The sequence below is a fragment of the Stylophora pistillata genome, chromosome 9 (genome assembly GCF_964205215.1).
Source record: "Stylophora pistillata chromosome 9, jaStyPist1.2, whole genome shotgun sequence".
Taxonomy (NCBI): domain Eukaryota; kingdom Metazoa; phylum Cnidaria; class Anthozoa; order Scleractinia; family Pocilloporidae; genus Stylophora; species Stylophora pistillata.
The window spans coordinates 27,934,352-27,953,078 of record NC_142527.1 but is presented as its reverse complement, the minus strand read 5'-3'; the positions used below and the strand labels follow the sequence as shown (position 1 = coordinate 27,953,078).

General features: G+C 38.8%; 2 protein-coding genes across 4 annotated transcripts; one reads left to right on the top strand and one right to left on the bottom strand.

Moving 5' to 3' along the window:
* Positions 1-836: 836 nt before the first annotated feature.
* Positions 837-5,119, top strand: LOC148724153 (uncharacterized). The gene is made up of 2 exons (XM_088732668.1): positions 837-1,563; positions 1,837-5,119. Exons 1-2 carry the CDS (start codon positions 1,233-1,235, stop codon positions 3,405-3,407), a joined length of 1,902 nt encoding a protein of 633 aa, XP_088588794.1. The 5' UTR covers positions 837-1,232; the 3' UTR covers positions 3,408-5,119.
* A 1,361-nt stretch (positions 5,120-6,480) lies between these two features.
* Positions 6,481-18,308, bottom strand: LOC111322485 (uncharacterized). Of its 3 annotated transcripts, none has more exons than XM_022925591.2 (8): positions 18,119-18,308; positions 15,194-15,667; positions 13,422-13,484; positions 11,258-11,329; positions 10,535-10,603; positions 8,846-8,914; positions 8,496-8,561; positions 6,481-7,886 (listed from the first exon to the last, which is right to left on the bottom strand). In XM_022925591.2, exons 2-8 carry the CDS (start codon positions 15,594-15,596, stop codon positions 7,693-7,695), a joined length of 936 nt encoding a protein of 311 aa, XP_022781326.1. In that variant the 5' UTR covers positions 15,597-15,667; positions 18,119-18,308; the 3' UTR covers positions 6,481-7,692. The 3 variants fall into 3 exon arrangements, with proteins under 3 accessions (XP_022781326.1, XP_022781325.1, XP_088588801.1); XM_022925590.2 differs by lacking the exon at positions 18,119-18,308 and adding an exon at positions 17,106-17,290; XM_088732675.1 differs by lacking the exons at positions 13,422-13,484; positions 18,119-18,308 and adding an exon at positions 17,106-17,327.
* Between the last annotated feature and the right edge of the window lie 419 nt (positions 18,309-18,727).

The window sequence follows — 18,727 nt, the reverse complement described above, 5'->3', positions numbered from 1 at the left end:
CGGCATAATGCAGCAACAAAGCCCGTTTCCTTTTCGCAGCTGTGATGTTCATTCCGATATGCATTCGTTCTAAGCGTCCTAGCCATCTTTTCCATCGTGGGCCTGCGCTGCCATCGGCATGGACGTCGAACGGTGGAAAACTTGGTAGCGAAACCGCCATGAGGTCTCACAGAGTTGAGCGCGTCGCAAACAGCACGTGCTTTCAAGAAAAATTTACACAGCGAACTCCACAATGAAAATACCCTGGTCCCAGAGGTTCTCTTCTCTCTACCGGAGTACGAGAATTCGGCGCGAAGCGCCGACCAACGAGCTGCAAAGCAGCGAGCGGAGTAATCCTCTGGGCAGGACCGTTGAGGATGTCACTCGCATGCCACCAAGCTTCGGGTGACAGCCCTCAATCACGCCCCTTTCCGACAACCAATCAGAGTAAAGTACTAAAATACCTCTGGGAGTAAAATACCTCTGATTAGTTGTCGGAAAGGGGCGTGATTGACGGCTGTCACCCGAAGCTTGGTGGCATGAAAGTGAGATTCTCAACGGTCCTGACCAGAGGTTCTCTCCGCTCGCTGCTTTGCAGCTCGTTGGTCGGCGCTTCGCACCGAATTCTCATACTCCGGTAGAGAGAAGAAAACCTCTGGGACCAGGGTACAATGAAAACCAGTGTTGACGTAAATATTGACGGTGGGATTCTTGAATTTTTACATCCTCGTCGCCAGATGTAGTATCGAGAGTATCAGTCTCGAACAGAGCTAAAGTAAAATGAACCACAACGCCCTGCTTGCAGTAAAAACCTTACCTTTTAATCTAACTCTCCGTAATCACGTGATCCAACATAAGGTGGGACTTAACCTAAAATTTGACTACAAAATGCAATTTTTGTTTTTGGAGAAATCTGAAACTTCAGGCATAGAAGAAAGCCATGACATGAGTTTTTAAGACTAATTTGCTTTATTTTGTTGCCTACGATAAGTTTTCTGCAAGCTAGTAAAAAAATATTTTTGGTTACCATGGCAACGCAACGTAGCATCTTTCAGTTTTGCTCCAATTTGAAGCCCGAAAGTCCATCCAATTCCTAGAATTTCCTCAGTATTTTCAAGAGGAAGCTATATGACCCCTTACATGAGGTATAGCTAGTCGGAAGTGGCGTGGGATTGAAAGCTGGCGTGTTTTCAACTGTGGAGATACTGTGAGAGCGAGATTCTAGTTTTATATCAGCGAAGCTTTTGTCTAAAATGCCAGGAGGGAAGAAGAATACTGTATATAGAAGAAAGCGGAAAGGAAAGCCTTTTACTGGAGTGCAGAGATACGCAAAGAAAGCGAAGAAAATGCCGCGTGCGGATAGAGAAGTCACAAACTCAGCATCGAGTTCATCGTGTGATGAGGCTCTGTCAGATGCCGAAAGTGCTTCCATCAGTGCTTCGAGACTCAAAATGAGACCAGAAGATTCACCAGATAGTTCATCAAAGATTTCTGATGTAAATGATTTTCAGGGAGAGGGATACAGACTTGTAGACCTCAAGAAATTATATGCCACGTTGTCTGAAGCACATGTGTGCGAGGAAGGTGAGAAAACATAAGTGAACATCTGTTTTACTTTTAACCTTTTCTTTACTGTTCATGTCTCGTAGCATATGCTAGTAACAGTGTGCAGTTTTCATTTTTTTCTCTAAGAATGTTTTTTTACTTCTCTTCAGTACTATCTTTATTGTTTTCATTGATTAAAAATTACAGTTGTAACTGTCTGTTGTGTGGTATGTGGTAAATAAATTTTGTGACTCATATACATGTATGAGAATGCACAAAATAACTTTAGTCTATACTGTTATTATGTTCTAGGGAGTTTAACTCTGAAGGAGAATTCTTCTGGGAGAAATGGGCTAATGGCAGACCTCTCTGTGGAGTGTAGCTCCTGCCTTGAAGCTACACCATTGAAAACATCAGATACAATAACAAAGAAAGGGCAATCTTTTGACGTAAATCGTCGTGCAGTCTATCATTCTCTGGAGACAGGAGGTGGCTATGAAGGGCTAGTAACCTTTTGCAGCATCATGAACATGCCATGTCTATCACTACCTGCTTATTACAAACAAGTAGACACAATACTTGAGGCTTTAGAAGCTGAAGCCAAAGATGAAATGACACAGGCAGGGATAAGAGTTCGCGAGTACATCCTGAAGGAAAGTGGAGATGAAGTCAATGATGATGTAGTCGATGCAGCCGTTTCGTTTGATGGTACATGGGCGAAAAGGGGGTTTACCTCTCTGACTGGAGTTGTTTTTGTTATATCTGTAGACACTGGAGAGGTTCTTGACTATCATGTCCTTTCAAAAGAATGCCGGAAATGTACCATGAAAAGGTCTCAGTGTCAAACTGACGAGGAGTTCGAAGCATGGCAGATTGAGCATCTTGCTTCCAATGAGTGTGACATTAATTTTAATGGAAGCTCACCTGCAATGGAAGCTGAGGGTGCCATGGCTGTTTGGAGTAGATCTGTGGAACTGCATAAAATAAGGTATAAATGGATGGTTTCTGACGGAGACATTAAGGCATTCAATACTGTGGAGAATATATATGGCGATGACTGCAAGGTGGAAAAGCTGGATTGTGTTGGGCACGTGCAAAAACGCATGGGCAAGCACCTACTTAATCTTAGAGCAAGAACCAAAGGTAAACTTGCAGATGGCAAACCCATTGGAGGATGGGGCCGACTGACTGAGAGCCGCATTAAACGCCTTCAGAAGTACTATGGTCTAGCCATTAGACAAAACACCCTAACTAAAGCAAACCTAACAGAAAGAGAGGTTGATGTTGCTGTTTACACCATGAAGAAAAATATCATTGCCATCCTCCATCACAGTGTCCAGTCACAAGATGCTGCTAAACAACATCGCTTCTGCCCTGTTGGTGAGGATTCCTGGTGTAAATGGCAACAAGATTGTGCTACTGGAACAAATACTTATGAAGCAGGTGACTGTTTGCCTGAAGTGTTCTTTGAACTGCTGAAGCCAACATTCATCACACTTAGTGAAACTAAGCTGCTCCAAAGGTGTGTGCGTGGCCCCACCCTAAATCACAATGAATGCATCAACGGACTGGTGTGGGCACGCTGCCCAAAACACAAGCATCATGGTACCAAGGTGATTAGATGTGCAGTTGCTTTTACTGTGTGCCATTTTCATAGTGGAGCTGCCAGCAGAGCAAGAATAATGCAGAGACTGGCAATTCCAGCAGGGGAGTACACTCAGAAGGCCTCAGAAGAAAAGGACAAGAGGCGGTTGAGAAAATCGGACCTACAGACCTCTGCTAAAGAAAAGAAGTGCCGGCAAGGAGAGCAAATGAGGCGCACACGCAGAGAAGATGCCCTACAGGAGGCTGATGGTGATACCTATGAACCTGGAGGCTTCTAAGTGACTGAAAGAAACATTTGCTATGATATTGGATAGTTCATAGCCATGCAAATTTGTGCAGACAATCTTCGTTTTAGCTTTTTAACTTTAATCGCACTTTTCTCAAAATGTGCATTTTGTGCATTCTAGAAAACATATCTCATAGAGGATTTAACCAATTGACTTGAAATTTTCAATGTTTATTGCTTTCAAAGAGTATCTGGGGATGAGCAAAGGGTTTTTCTTTAGCTCTACTTTGTCAAAAGTTACAAAGAAAATTGTGGTGGAAATTCACCCCAAAAATTTTGCTTTACTTTAACTGGAGGCAGGAACCAAAGTTTTTTATATTTTTTAAACCTCTCTGCTCATCTCCATGATTAGCCTATATACTATATAGTTATAAAAACAAATCAGAGCTAGCTGCATTCCATATCAAGATTTCTTTTCTAGAGTACATGTGGGTTGTGCACAGTATGGGGTAACAATATTTTGCTGATATCAGGTTACAAATAAATTGTGTGCAGAAATAATTGAAAAAACTGAAATCTATGATTCAGTAGCTTTTCAGTGATATATGGTTTTATATGGTTTTATATGGTTTGATTAAAAACTGTGGATGTGACAAGTCCTTGAAAAAAGGGGTCTTTTTTAGGTTACTTACGACATTACAATAACTTTCCAAGACGAGTACTGTGAAGGCTACTCTATCTACTCAGGAGTTATTAGCGCTAGTTTGACCGCACAGGGCTGCTTAAACTCTTTTTCCAAGTTTATCGTGTGTACCCGTAATACAGCTGTAATGCAAACGATGCTCTCAGGTTCCTGGCTCTCCAAAAATTTTACGATTCCCATCATCCCAACGGTTTTCCAACGTTTTCCAGAGTTAGTTGCTGTGAATGTTAATTCCACTGATTATTAATTTTTCACCCACATATTTTCTCGTTTTGTGATCATTGATGTCCATAAACAGTTAACTACATTTGGACTCAGGATAATTCCATTAGAGAAATTATCAAGAAGTTTAGGTTACTTGTTACCTCAATAATTTGTGTTATATTACTGTATGCCATTATCCTTCGATGGATTTTTTCCCTATTTTCATTGGCTGGGAGCCTACCACGTGACCTGCAGAAATTTTGGATTTTAATACCCAAAAAGATAAGAACCTGTACACCCAGTCGCTGTGAATGTTAATTCCACTGATTATTAATTTTTCACCCACATATTTTCTCGATTTGTGATCTTTGATATCCATAAACAGTTAACTACTTTTGGACTCAGGATAATGTCATCAGAGAAATTATCACGACGTTTAGGTCATTTGTTACCTCAATAATTTGTGTTATATTACTGTATGCTATTATCATTCGATGGATTTTTCCCTATTTTCATTGGCTGGGAGCCCACCACGTGACCTGCAGAAATTTTGGATTTTAATACCCAAAAAGATAAGAACCTGTTTACCCAGCAAAAACTGCATGGTTCTTATATAAAGAGTCATTCTGAATAATGATACAATGTTGTAGCAAAATATGTCTAACTGTTTTTATACATTTGATACTTCCATAAAACATCTCACACTACAGTTTCCCCACTGTATTTATGGCTCCCAGTCATGTATTAAAGCAAGTTTAAAAAAATGTACTCGTGGGTATAAACTTCTAAACTGTATAATTTAATAATTAATTTAATAATTATTTAATAGCATTTTCATTAAAGATATTTTAAGAACCCGTTTTGCCTAAGTTGTCAGTAAATAACCCAAAACATAGAACCTATTTTGCCAGACACGAAAAAAACTGGGTTCTTACACGCGGGTTTTTACTGTATTTGCCTCAGCCTTCGGCTTCAGCAAATAATTGTTCTGCTCGTCACCGACAAATCACGATATTTTGCTCAACCTCGTCCAATAATTGTTAATTATCTGGCAGGTCGCGAGTAGCGGGTAAATGGTCGCAGGTCGTGGGTGAAATAATAATTATCACTAGCTAAGTGCTGTTTCGTCGTGCTCATGACACGTGAAAGTAGCGGAATATGAAGAAAACTGGACAGCAGTTATAAAAGTGTTAATTCAGCTTATCCTTATCTCAAATATAGTATTTCGTTACTCCCACCGACGCAGCCCCAAACAGTTTCTTTCGAAACTATCAGCCCTTATCTCAAATAGTAAACCTAATCACATATTAAATTAATTGTTAAAACTTTGAAGAGGCTAGCGTGTACCACAGCAGGTAAGGTAATAAACTCCTTATCGCGTCATAGGCTGATAGGGGGAAACTTCACTAAGGGCCACCTATGTGCAACGGTAAACTCTCCAATGCACTACTTTTTTCTCCTTGGGGATATATTTACTCATGGCAATCACCCCACAACGGCCACCAACCTCTTCTCTTTAAGTGAGTGGGGCCTCAGCGTCCCGGATTCCACTTTTTTCCATCTACTTGAACGTTCGATGGTACATCTCTTAGTTACCACCGTTCCTCTTAATTGGTTGGTGGTCCATCGGTGTCGATGATGACGTCTATGTGCGTGGGTGGGTTCGTTGATGACTGAGGAGTCCAAGGCGGGAACGGCAAACACGTCCACAGTGGGAGCAGGGAAACTGGCCAGGAGGTTTGGGTGTCTATGCTGCTGCCGTCCTTTTAATCCTCTTAATTAACGACATAGATTAATAGGTGAAATTTAACTACGTAATCAAGCCTTATGCTATTCAGATATGTAATTTGGAGTGGTTCAGATTATCTTGTGATGTAATGAATGACTTGTTCTTGATTCACAACCCGCGACAATTTACTCGTGACCCAAGAAATTCATCGACGACCCGCAACAAGTTAGATACACCGCGCGGAGCTTTGAGTAAGGCGCACGTGCTGATATCAATTTTTTTTCGTTGATTTATTTTCGACTTGAACGACGGACTTCTCCCAAAAGCAGGGACTGCTTGTGGCCTACCTATTGGCCAATCTCTCCCTCACCAAAACCAGTTTGAAGGCCAATTAAATTCCTTACAAAATTATGTAAGCCTTAATTAGACTTACATATCACTAAGATTTCCTTTAACAGACCAGCCTTAGGGAAAAGTTCATACAGTGACAACCGTAAAAAAAAGATGATTTTAATTTGTTCACTAACATAAAAGACGTAAAAAATTCTCTATTGACAAATCGTTTCCTTGTACTTGGTGCATACTACTTAATATATACAACTTGTACAGAAAGCAAGCTGTGAGAATCATCAACAACGTACCAATTCGTGACCATGTTACTGCCCATTATATAGGCCTTGGCCTAATTAAGCTTCCTAACATAATTAAATTGAGTACGTGTCAACTATTCTACTATCATATTGTAGACAAAAAAATCTTCAAATTTTGCACTTTCTTTTGCATCTGAGATCTATGATTATGCCACTAGAAGTACATCTTTGCAACACCTGAACCCTAGCTCCTTCAGAATAAATATAAAAAAAATTCTCTCCAATAGTTCTAGGGTGCTACTATTGGAATGATATTCCTATATCTATAGTAAAATAAAGAAGGCAGGTAAGACTTGCAGATATGCAAATAAATACATAAAAGGGCCTAAGTTCTTAAATTTAATGTTTTTTTTTTCTTGTCAGAGGAAGACATTAATCAGTACTGAGAAAGGTAATGTAAGAAAAGTGCTCTTTTAAAAATATTTTTAGTGGGCTTCGCCCATATGTACATGGTATTATTTACTTGTATTATTACTTATTTACTTATTTACATGATAAACAATTAGCCTTAGGCTACATATTAGAAAAACTACTTTTGGAAGTCTTATCAAAAGCGGCAAGGTCGTTCCATGATGTTATCATAACGAAGGCCATTCCCACAAAATAGTCAATTTTTCTATTATAGCCTCTATTATGAAAGTTGGTGGGTGGAATGTGTAGACTTGAATATTCGAATAACCCTTTGTTTTACAAAGATCTGGTTTAACTGTACAAAAAAGGAAACAAATGTAAAAAAAACGAAGCGAAACGAAAAAACTACAGTGAAAACATACTCACAAGATTTGTGGACTCGAGGAATAAGTGAATAAAGCAGTGAGAAAACAATTGAACATCCTAAACGAATTTTTGACCTCTGCAAGTACGAGCACATGGTTTATCCCATAATATTTAACAATTTAAATGACGTAATTGTACCAGTCCCGCGCGGACTGAACACGAGAAACAAATTAAACAATTGTGGAACGTTTTGTAACTTACAGAATGGGCAAGTAAATAAATAAATAAATAGATATAGAATAAGCAGACACAGACAGACAGCCAGTGATAATCATTATTGCTCATCATTGAATTTGGGGATTTCCTTCAAAATGTTATCAGTTGAAGCAGAAAGCTCAGCATGTCCTGTAGCACAGTCCCAATTTCGACAGAAACAATACCAAACCATAACAGCAATGATCACAATTATAACTAATACAGCAAAGGAAACACCAATTGCCACTGCTCGATTACTTGAACTATCTGTTCCTAAAAATATCACAAAACAATGAAAAGAAACAACAAGTAAGAGAGATCTTCAATGCATTAAAATTACTTCATATCACTTCTTTAACAAAGTAAAATTATCGACCAAAATAAAATGCAAGTATCAACCAAAATACAACATAATGGCCTGACCAGGCCTCCAACCCTGACCTCAGCACACTAAGCACTTTAGACATGGGCAATTTGCTCTCACTTGTTGGTAATTTCTCCTTTGCCAGTTCTTTATGTGGGTTTTAACAAATGAGGCTAGTTTGATCTGCTTCATTGCTGCAGCTTACTTGAATAAATAAAAAACTTCTGCTTTCTTCTTTCCTTTGCAGTCACTTAACTGAAAAGCTCTCTCCCACAAATAATATTTCACTCCCCACATTGATTTTCGAGAAATTTTCACTCACTTTTCATTACCAGGTCTCCTTATTCATTACACTGATGCCAAGGGACTTCACTCTTAACCTTGTTCTTGTGCTGTAATTTTGGCACCAGATCAGGTACTGAAACACGAGAACCCTCAAGTGGCCATTTAAATTCTCCCTAATAGTCACAGGGTGAGGTTAACAAGGATTTAACAAACAATACACAATTTAACCATACCTGTAGTTGTTGGTGGCCCAACAGTATTTTGATCACTTGCAGATGCAATATTAAATGTGGACCAAACTGTAGGAAAAAAAAAATAACATTCCAGAAAAAAAATTTGATGATTCGGAATAGATTATACATTCTAGGATTTCTAGTCATACAGTGTACAATCAAGTCAGTTAAATAAAAAAGTTCCCACTTTGCTTGATCATCCTCACTGCAATAACTTACAATAACAACCAAAATAAATTCCCAGTTCTCTGAAAACCACAACAGGACTTCTGTATTTCAAGGGTACTAATAACATGTGGACCTGTTACTTATGACCTAATTATGACCATTAATTCTACGATAAACTCTACCTGTGTTTGAGGGGCTAACAGTTTTGCAAACTCTTGGAGACATATTAAGGCTTACAAAAGTTGGTATAACTGTCAAACAAGAAAAAAGGAGTTCATCAGAATATCTGCAGATAAAAAAATACAATATTTCAGGGGAGTTTTGGTCAAATCACAGGTGGCCCAAGCTCAGTCACAGGCTCTTTCACAGTGAATAATTAAAGAGTTTGTATAGTGGTTTAGTTGGACTTGCTTTTGAGCTCCGTAAATGTAAAGTTGTGCAAAATAATCAAAGAAATAAAGTCTTACCTTCATAAAAGAGTAGTCTGTGTTGTTCTCCTTGCGATTTGAGGTCATTTTGATGTGTTTTAGCTTGATGCCCTAAATCACCGTGCGCAAAATACGGGAAGGTCGGAAACTTCTGTTCACACATGCTCACCAAAATTGATCGAAAACAACACTTAAATACTTTCCCTCGAATCAAAACTTGGCGGTACGGAAGCCAAATAGTTGACCTTTAAGTTCACCGCAAAAAATCCTACAAAAGTTGGTTTGTCGAGCAACCCAATCCAGCGAGAATCTCAAATTAACGGCCACTCTGAATTCTTCAAATGTGTGGAAGGAACATCTTGTGCAGCTGAGAGACCATTAAATGCACGGTCAACCTGGACCCTAGTCAAATCTCTCTCAACGGGTCCTCCCCATAGTCTTCTAACACCAACCCTTCACACCTACTAAGGTACCCAGTATTTCTGTTGTTATCAAGTATAACAAGAAAACAGTGAAGTTAAGATGGACAGTATCGACGATCTAGTCAAGTTGATGAGTTTACCCGGGGTACCTTAGTATGTGTGAAGAGTTGGTGTTAGAAGACTATGGGGAGGACCCGTTGAGAGAGACTTGACTAGGGTCCAGGTTGACCGCGCATTAACAGTCTCTCAGCTGCACAAGATGTTCCTTCCATGCATTTGAAGAATTCAGAGTGGCCGTTAATTTGAGATTCTCGCTGGAATGGTTGCTCGACAAACCAACTTTTGTGGCATTTTTTTCGGTGAACTTAAAGGGCAACTATTTGGCTTTCGTGCTGCCAAGTTTTGATTCGAGGGAAAGTATTTAAGTGTTGTTTTTGATCGATTTTGGTGAGCATGTGTGAACAGAAGTTTCCGACCTTCCCGTATTTTGTGCACGGTGATTTAGGGCGTCAAGCTAAAACACATCAAAATGGCCTCAAATCGCGAGGAGAACAACACAGACTACTCTCTATGAGGGTAAGACTTTATTTCCTTGATTATTTCACACAACTTTACATTTACGGAGCTCAAAAGCAAGTCCAACTAAACCACTATACAAACTCTTTAATTATTCACTGTGAAAGAGCCTGTGACAGAGCTTGGGCCACTTGTGGTCAAATATGGAAAAAGCATCCATACCACAGAAAATAGGACTGTATACTTTAAAGAGTGATCACTAACAATCTTGTTGATTGTACTATCATTTCCCTTCTGAGATCTGAATGTTAATGAATGTTTCTTAATTTTATTTGTTGACACACATTTCCAAAACAGCCTGCATGTTTGTCATGAGAATTTTGAGTTACATGTCTTTACTCTCTGTTTAAGTGTTCTCAGATTATGGGGAGAGCCTATAATGATGACTCCTGATAGAAAGGAGTTAATGTGAACTATTTTGCAATGAAAAAAGCTTTTAGCATACCTGAAATTGGTGATGTAACAGTTGTTTGGGCACTTGCTGATACAGTTCTCAATATTACTGAAGGCACAACTGCAATAAAATCAAACAAACAAACAAACAATCAAGAAATTGAATTCCATGAAAAAATGACTAAGATTTTGTTTATTTTGATATGCATGTAACCCAAAGGGACCAATTTTGGGCAGCAGCATTTGCTTCCTGACACTCAACCTTTTTTCATGTTCCTGTCTGACAAATATAACTTTGCACTTGGTTATCAAGATTATCATGGGAAAAAGCAGAGGTGAAAAAGAAAGAATAAATTAATCACAAACTTCTCTGGAGCAGATTACTGATACAAAAACTAGCATCAGGGTGGAACAGGTTTTTCTCCTTAAACCTCATCTTTAACTTAGATCTATAACTGACAATAAAAATGATGCAGATGAAAAACAAATGGATCAGCTACAAATGGAGGACTTAATTGGTATAATTGTTATATATTCATGTAAATCAACCATTCTGCCAGCAACAGCACTTTGAAAACAATGACATTTCACTAAAAAGAGATACCAAGAAGGCTAGCTTGCAGGCATTAAGGAGAATAATAATGATAACAGTCATTTCAAAAGAGGTCTACAGTATTTTGTATGTAATACTAGAACATGTACATGCTGATATTTTGTGAACCAATTTTCAATAAAATTAAACATTTACTGTGGCGCACACACAACTTGCAAATACCTTCCATGGTAGTTGAATATATTTTCTTTATGGTGTCCTGTACTGACATATTAGTACTAGCCAATGGCAACACTGCAAAACATTGTGGGTTCAAAATTAACAAACTTTAAGGTAATATAATAGGACCAAATGGAGTCCAGCAAAATCAGACCTCTGCAAAGGGGGTCTGAATTTTCTTTACATGAGTATGATTACATACAGAATTGTACAACACAAAGTCCTGTTACCAGTTAATCAAAACTATGACGAAATTCGAGAAAGAAACTAGACATCGGCTATACATATCCTGGATACAGAGTGAGTCTTCACATCTTCTGTAGGGTTCACCAAACCCCTCAGATAAAAGTGTTGACAGAACCAGCATTCAAAGACTTCACTCCATTGCAGACTAACATCATATTCCCAGATTTACTCAGACCAAAAGATTTTGGTTTTACACAATCATATCAATCAAGTATTTGATGAATAAAGGCTGATAGTTTTGAAAGAAACTGTTTGGGGCTGCGTCGGTGGGAGTAACGAAATAATTTGGATATATCAACAAAGTTGAAATGGTAAATTGGCCACCGTAATGATTACAAAAGCTGATGTTTCGAGCGTTAGCCCTTCGTCGGAGCGAATAGAGGAATTGTGGGTTGTGTGTGCTTTTAAAGGCAGAAAATGGAGCTACGTTATTGGTGGGAGCATGGCAACGAGAAAAACATGAATAAATTAGTGGAATGAAAAGCGTTCATTGATCCCTGTGGGATTTAGACTGCCAGTTTGAAAGATGAGCTTTTGTTCAAGATTTTTACGGCTTTCCGTGCCACCTAAGTGCAAGAAAAGACCACAGATTGCCATATGTTGCTTAGAATGATTAGGTAAATTAAAATGTCTAGCGACTGGTTTCAATGTGTCCTTGTCATTCCTTTCCACGTCTCAAAGGTGTTCTCGGAATCGGTCACCTAGTCTTCTGCCTGTTTCACCGATGTATATCTTTTTGCAATAAGTGCAAGTTATGCAATAGATTACATTGGTGGAGGTGCACGTGAAGTGATCAGTGATCTTAATGGATCGTTTAGGTCCCGATTTTTTATCAGTGTTGTGAATGAAAGGACACGTTTTGCATTGTGCACGAGCCTATTTAAAAGTGCCTGGTTGGTCATTAGTCTGAAAAGAACTTCTGACCACATTCCATTCACCCTCACGACCGCATTCCATTCACTCTCACGTTTAACCCTCACAATCACTCAGTTAAATCCATCATTCCTAAAAACTTTAAATTACTTCAAAACGATCCAGAGACAAGCACTATCTTTTCACAACCTCCGCTCATTTCATTCCAATGCGACAAAAACATAGGCAATTTTTTGGTCAGAAGTTCTTTGCAGACTAATGACCAACCAGGCACTTTCAAATTAACCTGGGCCGGGTTGTTCAAAGGCGAGATAAGATAACCCAGGGTTACCATGAAATTTAATTAGCAGATCTGAAAGCTTTAAAATAAATTCACTTTAATTCCAATTGTTCACATTTGATGATTGAACGCTCTAAGAAGAATTAGGAAAATTATCTTAAAACGGCTTTTGAACCGAGACATATAGAAATCTGGATTAAAATTTAACCCTGGGTTAGTGCTAATCGGTCTTCGAACAACTGGGCCCTGGCCTTCAACTTCCGGAGATGATTGACAAGTCATGTACCTCTTTCTACAATTTCCAAACATTATCCAGAAAGCAGGTATTTACCAATGAGAATACTCAAACCTCGGGTGAGAGTTATCTTGATCTAACACCAGATTCTCTTAACTACTGTACAAGGTAATATGTAGCAACTAGACTTGGAAGAATTAACAATCAGATATTTGGAGCTAAAGGACCAAAGGCCTCAAGTTATTAATTGAAGAGAAATACTTTTTTAGTTAAATTCCAGAAGCATGAAATTATTTTATTGGTTGGCAGACTAGCCACCCAAGTGTTGACATTTGAGATGTGTTTGTCTGGTTCAGTATATTTATGTGGTGTTTACTATAAAATGTATGTTAGTTTTACAAAATCAACAGTTGGCTGCAATTAGATAACCAAAGAAAAAAAGTTCAATCTGTGGGTTTTGACTTATTTTATACAAACTTTGTCAAGTTTTCCCCTTTTTCACACCTATGTATACAAGGTGAATTAACTTGTACCTGGAGTTGTAGCTTCTGTAGCTATTGGTTTATTGGTGGTTTCATTGTCTTGGCTGGTCACACCTATATTCAGTGAAATGCTAGCTATAAATTAAATTATATAGTACTAATATATAGTTGCAGGACCATGCATATGGTTGCTATGTCCCTAATTAAACAAATAACTCCCATGTGTGACCAAAACAGAATTTCTCCTTACCACATCAATATAATATCAGGGAGACAAGTGATGAGAATTAGGAAATATGTCAGTTAGGGGTTTATTAGTTAATCCAACTTCAAATTCTCAGAACTTAAACATCACATGTCACTACCTCACTGTTTTGCATGTAAACAAAATTGTTCAAAGGCAGCTTGGGTTTACTACCTTGTTTATACAGATCTCTGAAGGGGCACGATGAAAATCTTTGATAACCCAGCATGATAAGAACCAAAAAACAAAACATAACTAAACACTACAGACTAGAGGTCTGTTTACCCCTTATTCCGAAAAAACTGATCTTAACCAGGCCATTTCTCTCATAAGGAAAATTCCAATGTCATTAAGAACTGTCCAGCCAGATCGACTTATTCGTAGTAAGTCAGAGACTGTACCAAAGCTAAAACTAAAGATGTTGCATCATCCAATTGATTTGGAAAAGTTATTATAAATATGGTACATTTCAAGGGTAGCTCCATTAAGAATTCAACTCAACTTCACAGCAGGAAACTGATTAACCCTTTAACTCCCAAAGGTGATCAACATGTAACTTCTCCCTATAATATCCATACCTTGTCCGGCAAACAAGTAATGAGAATACTCAAACTCATCAGGTACAGTTGTTATCTTGATCTTACACCAAATTCTCAAAACTTATTTACGAGAAAATGTGTAGCAGCAGGAGGGGAGAACTAAAGTGCACCTATACCCAAAAATTTTTTTTCACTTAACGAAATAAGCTTATTTTTTGGAGTATTTCTCTGCAAAAATTTCTTAATTTGCTCAAATCTTTAATTTTCTGTGCCCAGTCAAAATACCGAGAATTGGCCGCCATCTTGCCCCACGACCGAGTTTAAAGAGGAATGGCTCTAGCGGGTAATGTGACGTCAAATCGAGAACACGAAAGTCTGCGTTTCACACATTTTCACTTGTTTGGGAAGGTTGTCGTCGATATTGTCCGAAATATGCCGACTAGGTGTGTTGTATGAGGAATGTAAGAAGCGCGATACCCTCTTGCAAATTTCGCACGTTGCTACATCCTTTTACAACACACTTAGTCGGCATATTTTCGGACAACATCGACTACAACCTTCTCAAACATGTGAAAATGTGTGAAATGCAGACTTTCGTGTTCTCGATTTGACGTCACATTACCTGCTAGAGCCATTCCTCTTTAAACTCGGTTGTGGGGCAAGATGGCGGCTGATTTTCCGTATTTTGACTGGGCACAGAAAATTGAAGATTTGATCAAATAAAAGAATTTTTGCACAGAAATACTTCAAAAAATACGCTTATTTCGTTAAGCAGAAAAAAATTTTTGGGTTTAGGTGCACTTTAACAATCAGATCTTCGGAGTTAAAGGATTAATAATTGTTCACTGAAGGCAAAGTGAATAATTTTGAATATTTCCCTGAGATAAAGTCCAGGGGATTGTTCAACAAGGTGATTATGGCGAGATATGGTGCAATCCTTGCCCCATCAGAGCGGGTGCATCCCTTTAATCACTGGACCAATATAACTATAATTATATTCCTGCTTACTAATTAAGGAGCACAACTAAATTAAAGCTCACCCGACTTAGTGTAAAACATCAAGAAGAGTTGGTCATTTTGATGATCATCCGCTTCACCAAGTTTGCTGTAAGAGGTTACTACAAATAGAACCTTTTGTATCACAAAGAAATGCTGGTAAAGTGTCGACCCAGTTAAATGGATTTTGAATTCTGAACCAACTTGAGACTGATTGGTGGTAGGGTTTTTTGTAACCTTAGAGGTTAAAGTGATATTGGCCTTCTCCAACCTAAGTTCGTGAATCATCTGCGCGTCTGGTGAGGCTTGAGAGATTCCAGAAGTATTTGCGAGTCGAGAAATGAGGCGGCCACCAAGACCATTTGCATCGTAGACGAAAACCATAATATTTCCAACCGACACGGTGTCGACTGGGAGAGTGATGTTTGCCCAGAGGGTTAACTCCATCTGATCCTCCGATATATTAACAGTTTTATTTGGCTGAGTAATACTGCCGTCTGGGTTAAGCAAAGCCTCCCCTGAAAGCATAAAAATAAACAAGGTTGAAATCTTTCCTTGATATGCAAGGTAGCTTAATTCAACTATATAGGAGATGGAGATCAAAATAAAAAAGTACAAGACGTAATACTGTCTATATGGTGTCCGGTCTTTTCGTCCAAGAGTCTTTTCGTCCAAAAGTATTTTCATCTTAATCTGTCCGTCTAATTGTTAAATCTTTCCGTGAAGCAAATAACTAATATATTATATTATGGATAAGGCTAAATAAAGAACTTATCAGTGCGAGCCGTTGCCCTTTTGGTTCACCAATCTTTGTTTACGAATTCAACCTCATGAGTTTAATACACAGAGAATGAATGAAGTTGTAATGCAATATATTTAACAATTATTCCACGAGCGCGCATTGGATATGAGATGATAGATAGCCAACGAGGCGCGTAGCGCCTCGTTGGCTATAATCATCACATATCCAACAAGCGCGAGTGGAATAATTGTTTTATTAAAAACGCCCCCAAGAAATTATTATTTTGTAAGAAAAAACCGGATTTTTTAGCTCACTTTTGACTTTAAGCTGATGCGTACACTTACCATATTTGTAGATTATGGTATATTGGCTCATATACCATAGTGGCTAAACCAATAAAAAGTCTTGAATTGCATTATCCAATGATCCAGTTTTTAATAATTAACAACTATTCACCAAAGTGGAGGTGGTTAGCGGTGGATATTTACTGAGCCGCGAAGCGGTGAGGTAAATATCCACCGCTAACCACCGACACTGAGGTGAATAGTTGTTTTAATATATACTAAAACAGTGAGATAATATACACCACCGTCGTTAATTTGAGTGATTTCTTCACTTGTCACGGATGCAAACTGGGATGCCATTTTTTTCCGAGTTGCTTGGAGGTAAAATAATAGCAAAGGATATTCGGAGTTTGACTAGCCAATCAGAGCGCGCCTTCAACGCTATCCACTGTTTTAGCATATACTAATAATTGTTATTAAATAGTGGCAAAAATAAAGACTTGCTTGCCGTTTAATTATTTCACGCGAAAGAAATGGGAAGGTAGGTGAGAATATTTTTGGACGAAAAGACATGGACAAAAAGACTTTTGGACGAAAAGACTTGGACGAAAAGACTTCTGGACGAAGACCGTAATTCGTCTATTATCAACAAATGCAAAGTTGCTGAGTAATCGTTTTCAATCACGGCGAATAGCTCGCGCTACCCACATTCTGGCTTCAAACTGTCCAGCAAAACTACGAAACCGTTCTTCGGACTACGATTAGATGTTACACTGTTGATATTTGACTTCTACTTAGACACCATTCGACAAAAAAATAATAATTTCTAGCGATTGTTCACGCCGGCGAAACCCAAGACATTCAGGGGTTGGAATTCTGCAACCTAGGAAAAGAAGCGTGCTAACAACCAACATCACAAGGTTTCCTCACCTCTCGCAGTAACCCAAGAAAATAGAAAAATAAGTGTCAGTGAGCGAGTGGCAAAATACATGATTCCTCTGTACATATCCACTAATATTCTAATGTACTGACTGGTGATGTAGCCCAAAATTAAAAGAGGTGACGTGCACGTGGTGTGAATGTCACGTAGTGTAGTATCAGTGACTATGAAGTCAACAATGCTGTGGGTAGGGGAGACAGCAGAGTTCGAAGGAGAAAATGGTTGCCTGCGAGCCGTTCAGCGACTTCATTTTCGAAAAATACCATAGATACCTTGAGTGGAGCTAAATAAAATCAATTCACAATGAAGTATGCCCAAGTAAACGAAAGAATAGAATATTACATTTTTCTACCCCCTCCACCCCTTCAGGCTAGTTTTGTCACTCCTGCCCAACTCTCTCTCAGTTACTTCACTCCTTCCTCTCTCTCTCCAAGAGATGGCAGTGGGAATTTATCAATCATTTTACTTAAGACAATTTCAAAAAGAGAACCCTCTTTAATTTTCTCGATGAAAAGAATTAAAGAATAAATCTAAAGCAAACGTACTCGATCATTTAACAATAGATCCACGAAATCATTCATGGCCCTTCGCATTTATTTTTAAATAAACAATGAAAGGCAATTAAAAGAAAGACGGCTGAAGATATTTGACTATCAAAGTTAAACATGTCCAGTGTCGGTCGAACTTCTCGGGAAAAAAAGCAAGCACTTTGCCGAGCAAGCCCCGTGGCAAAAATAAAAGACCTGTCCGCTCTAATCAGTCGATGAGTTGAAAGAATAAAAATGAAAAACGCTCTATTTCTCTCATCGCGAGAGGACTTCTTTGTTGATGTAGCCATATCTATCCACACATAGAAATTCGGTAGTTTTCCTTTGAGTCAACTCTCGCGGGGAGTCTGGGCGATTTGTTCGAACATCCCACGTACTTTGAGTTCGAACACGCCTAGCGCGCGGTACTGTTGAGTAGTGCTGCATCCAATAATAATTCTTATGATATAACTTACTTTATGGGTTTCCCTGCGAGAATAGGCAAGGTTTTGCTATCTCCTCTGCTCTCTCTTTATACCAAGGGAGAACACTTGTATTTTGACAAGAGCAATACCACCGATTGCGAACACGAGTAAAAAAGGGGGACGCAAGGCCCTCAACTCTTCCATAGCCACGTTCCGCCGGAGGAGTGAAATCGAACGTAGCCACCGTGACGAAACCCAAGACCGCTGACTCCATATTAAAATTTCCCAGACTCTTTTGCTCTAAGAAGCCTTTGGGTGTAAGATCACTAGATTTCCCAGATGAGTAGTGTGAAGGCTACTCTATCTACGCAGGAGTTATTAGCGCTAGTTTGACATGCGTACCCGTGATACAGATGTAATGCAAACGATGCTCTCAGGTTTCTGGCTCTCCAAAAATTTCACGATTCCCACCATAACAACGGTGAGGAACGGTTTTCCAACGTTTTCCGGAGTTAATCACCATGAATGTTAATTGCACCGATTATTAATTTTTCACCCATATATTTTCTCGATTTGAGATCATTGAGATCCATAAACAGTTAAACTAAGTTGGGCTCAGGACAATGCCACCAGAGAACTATAACGAAGTTTAGGTTATCT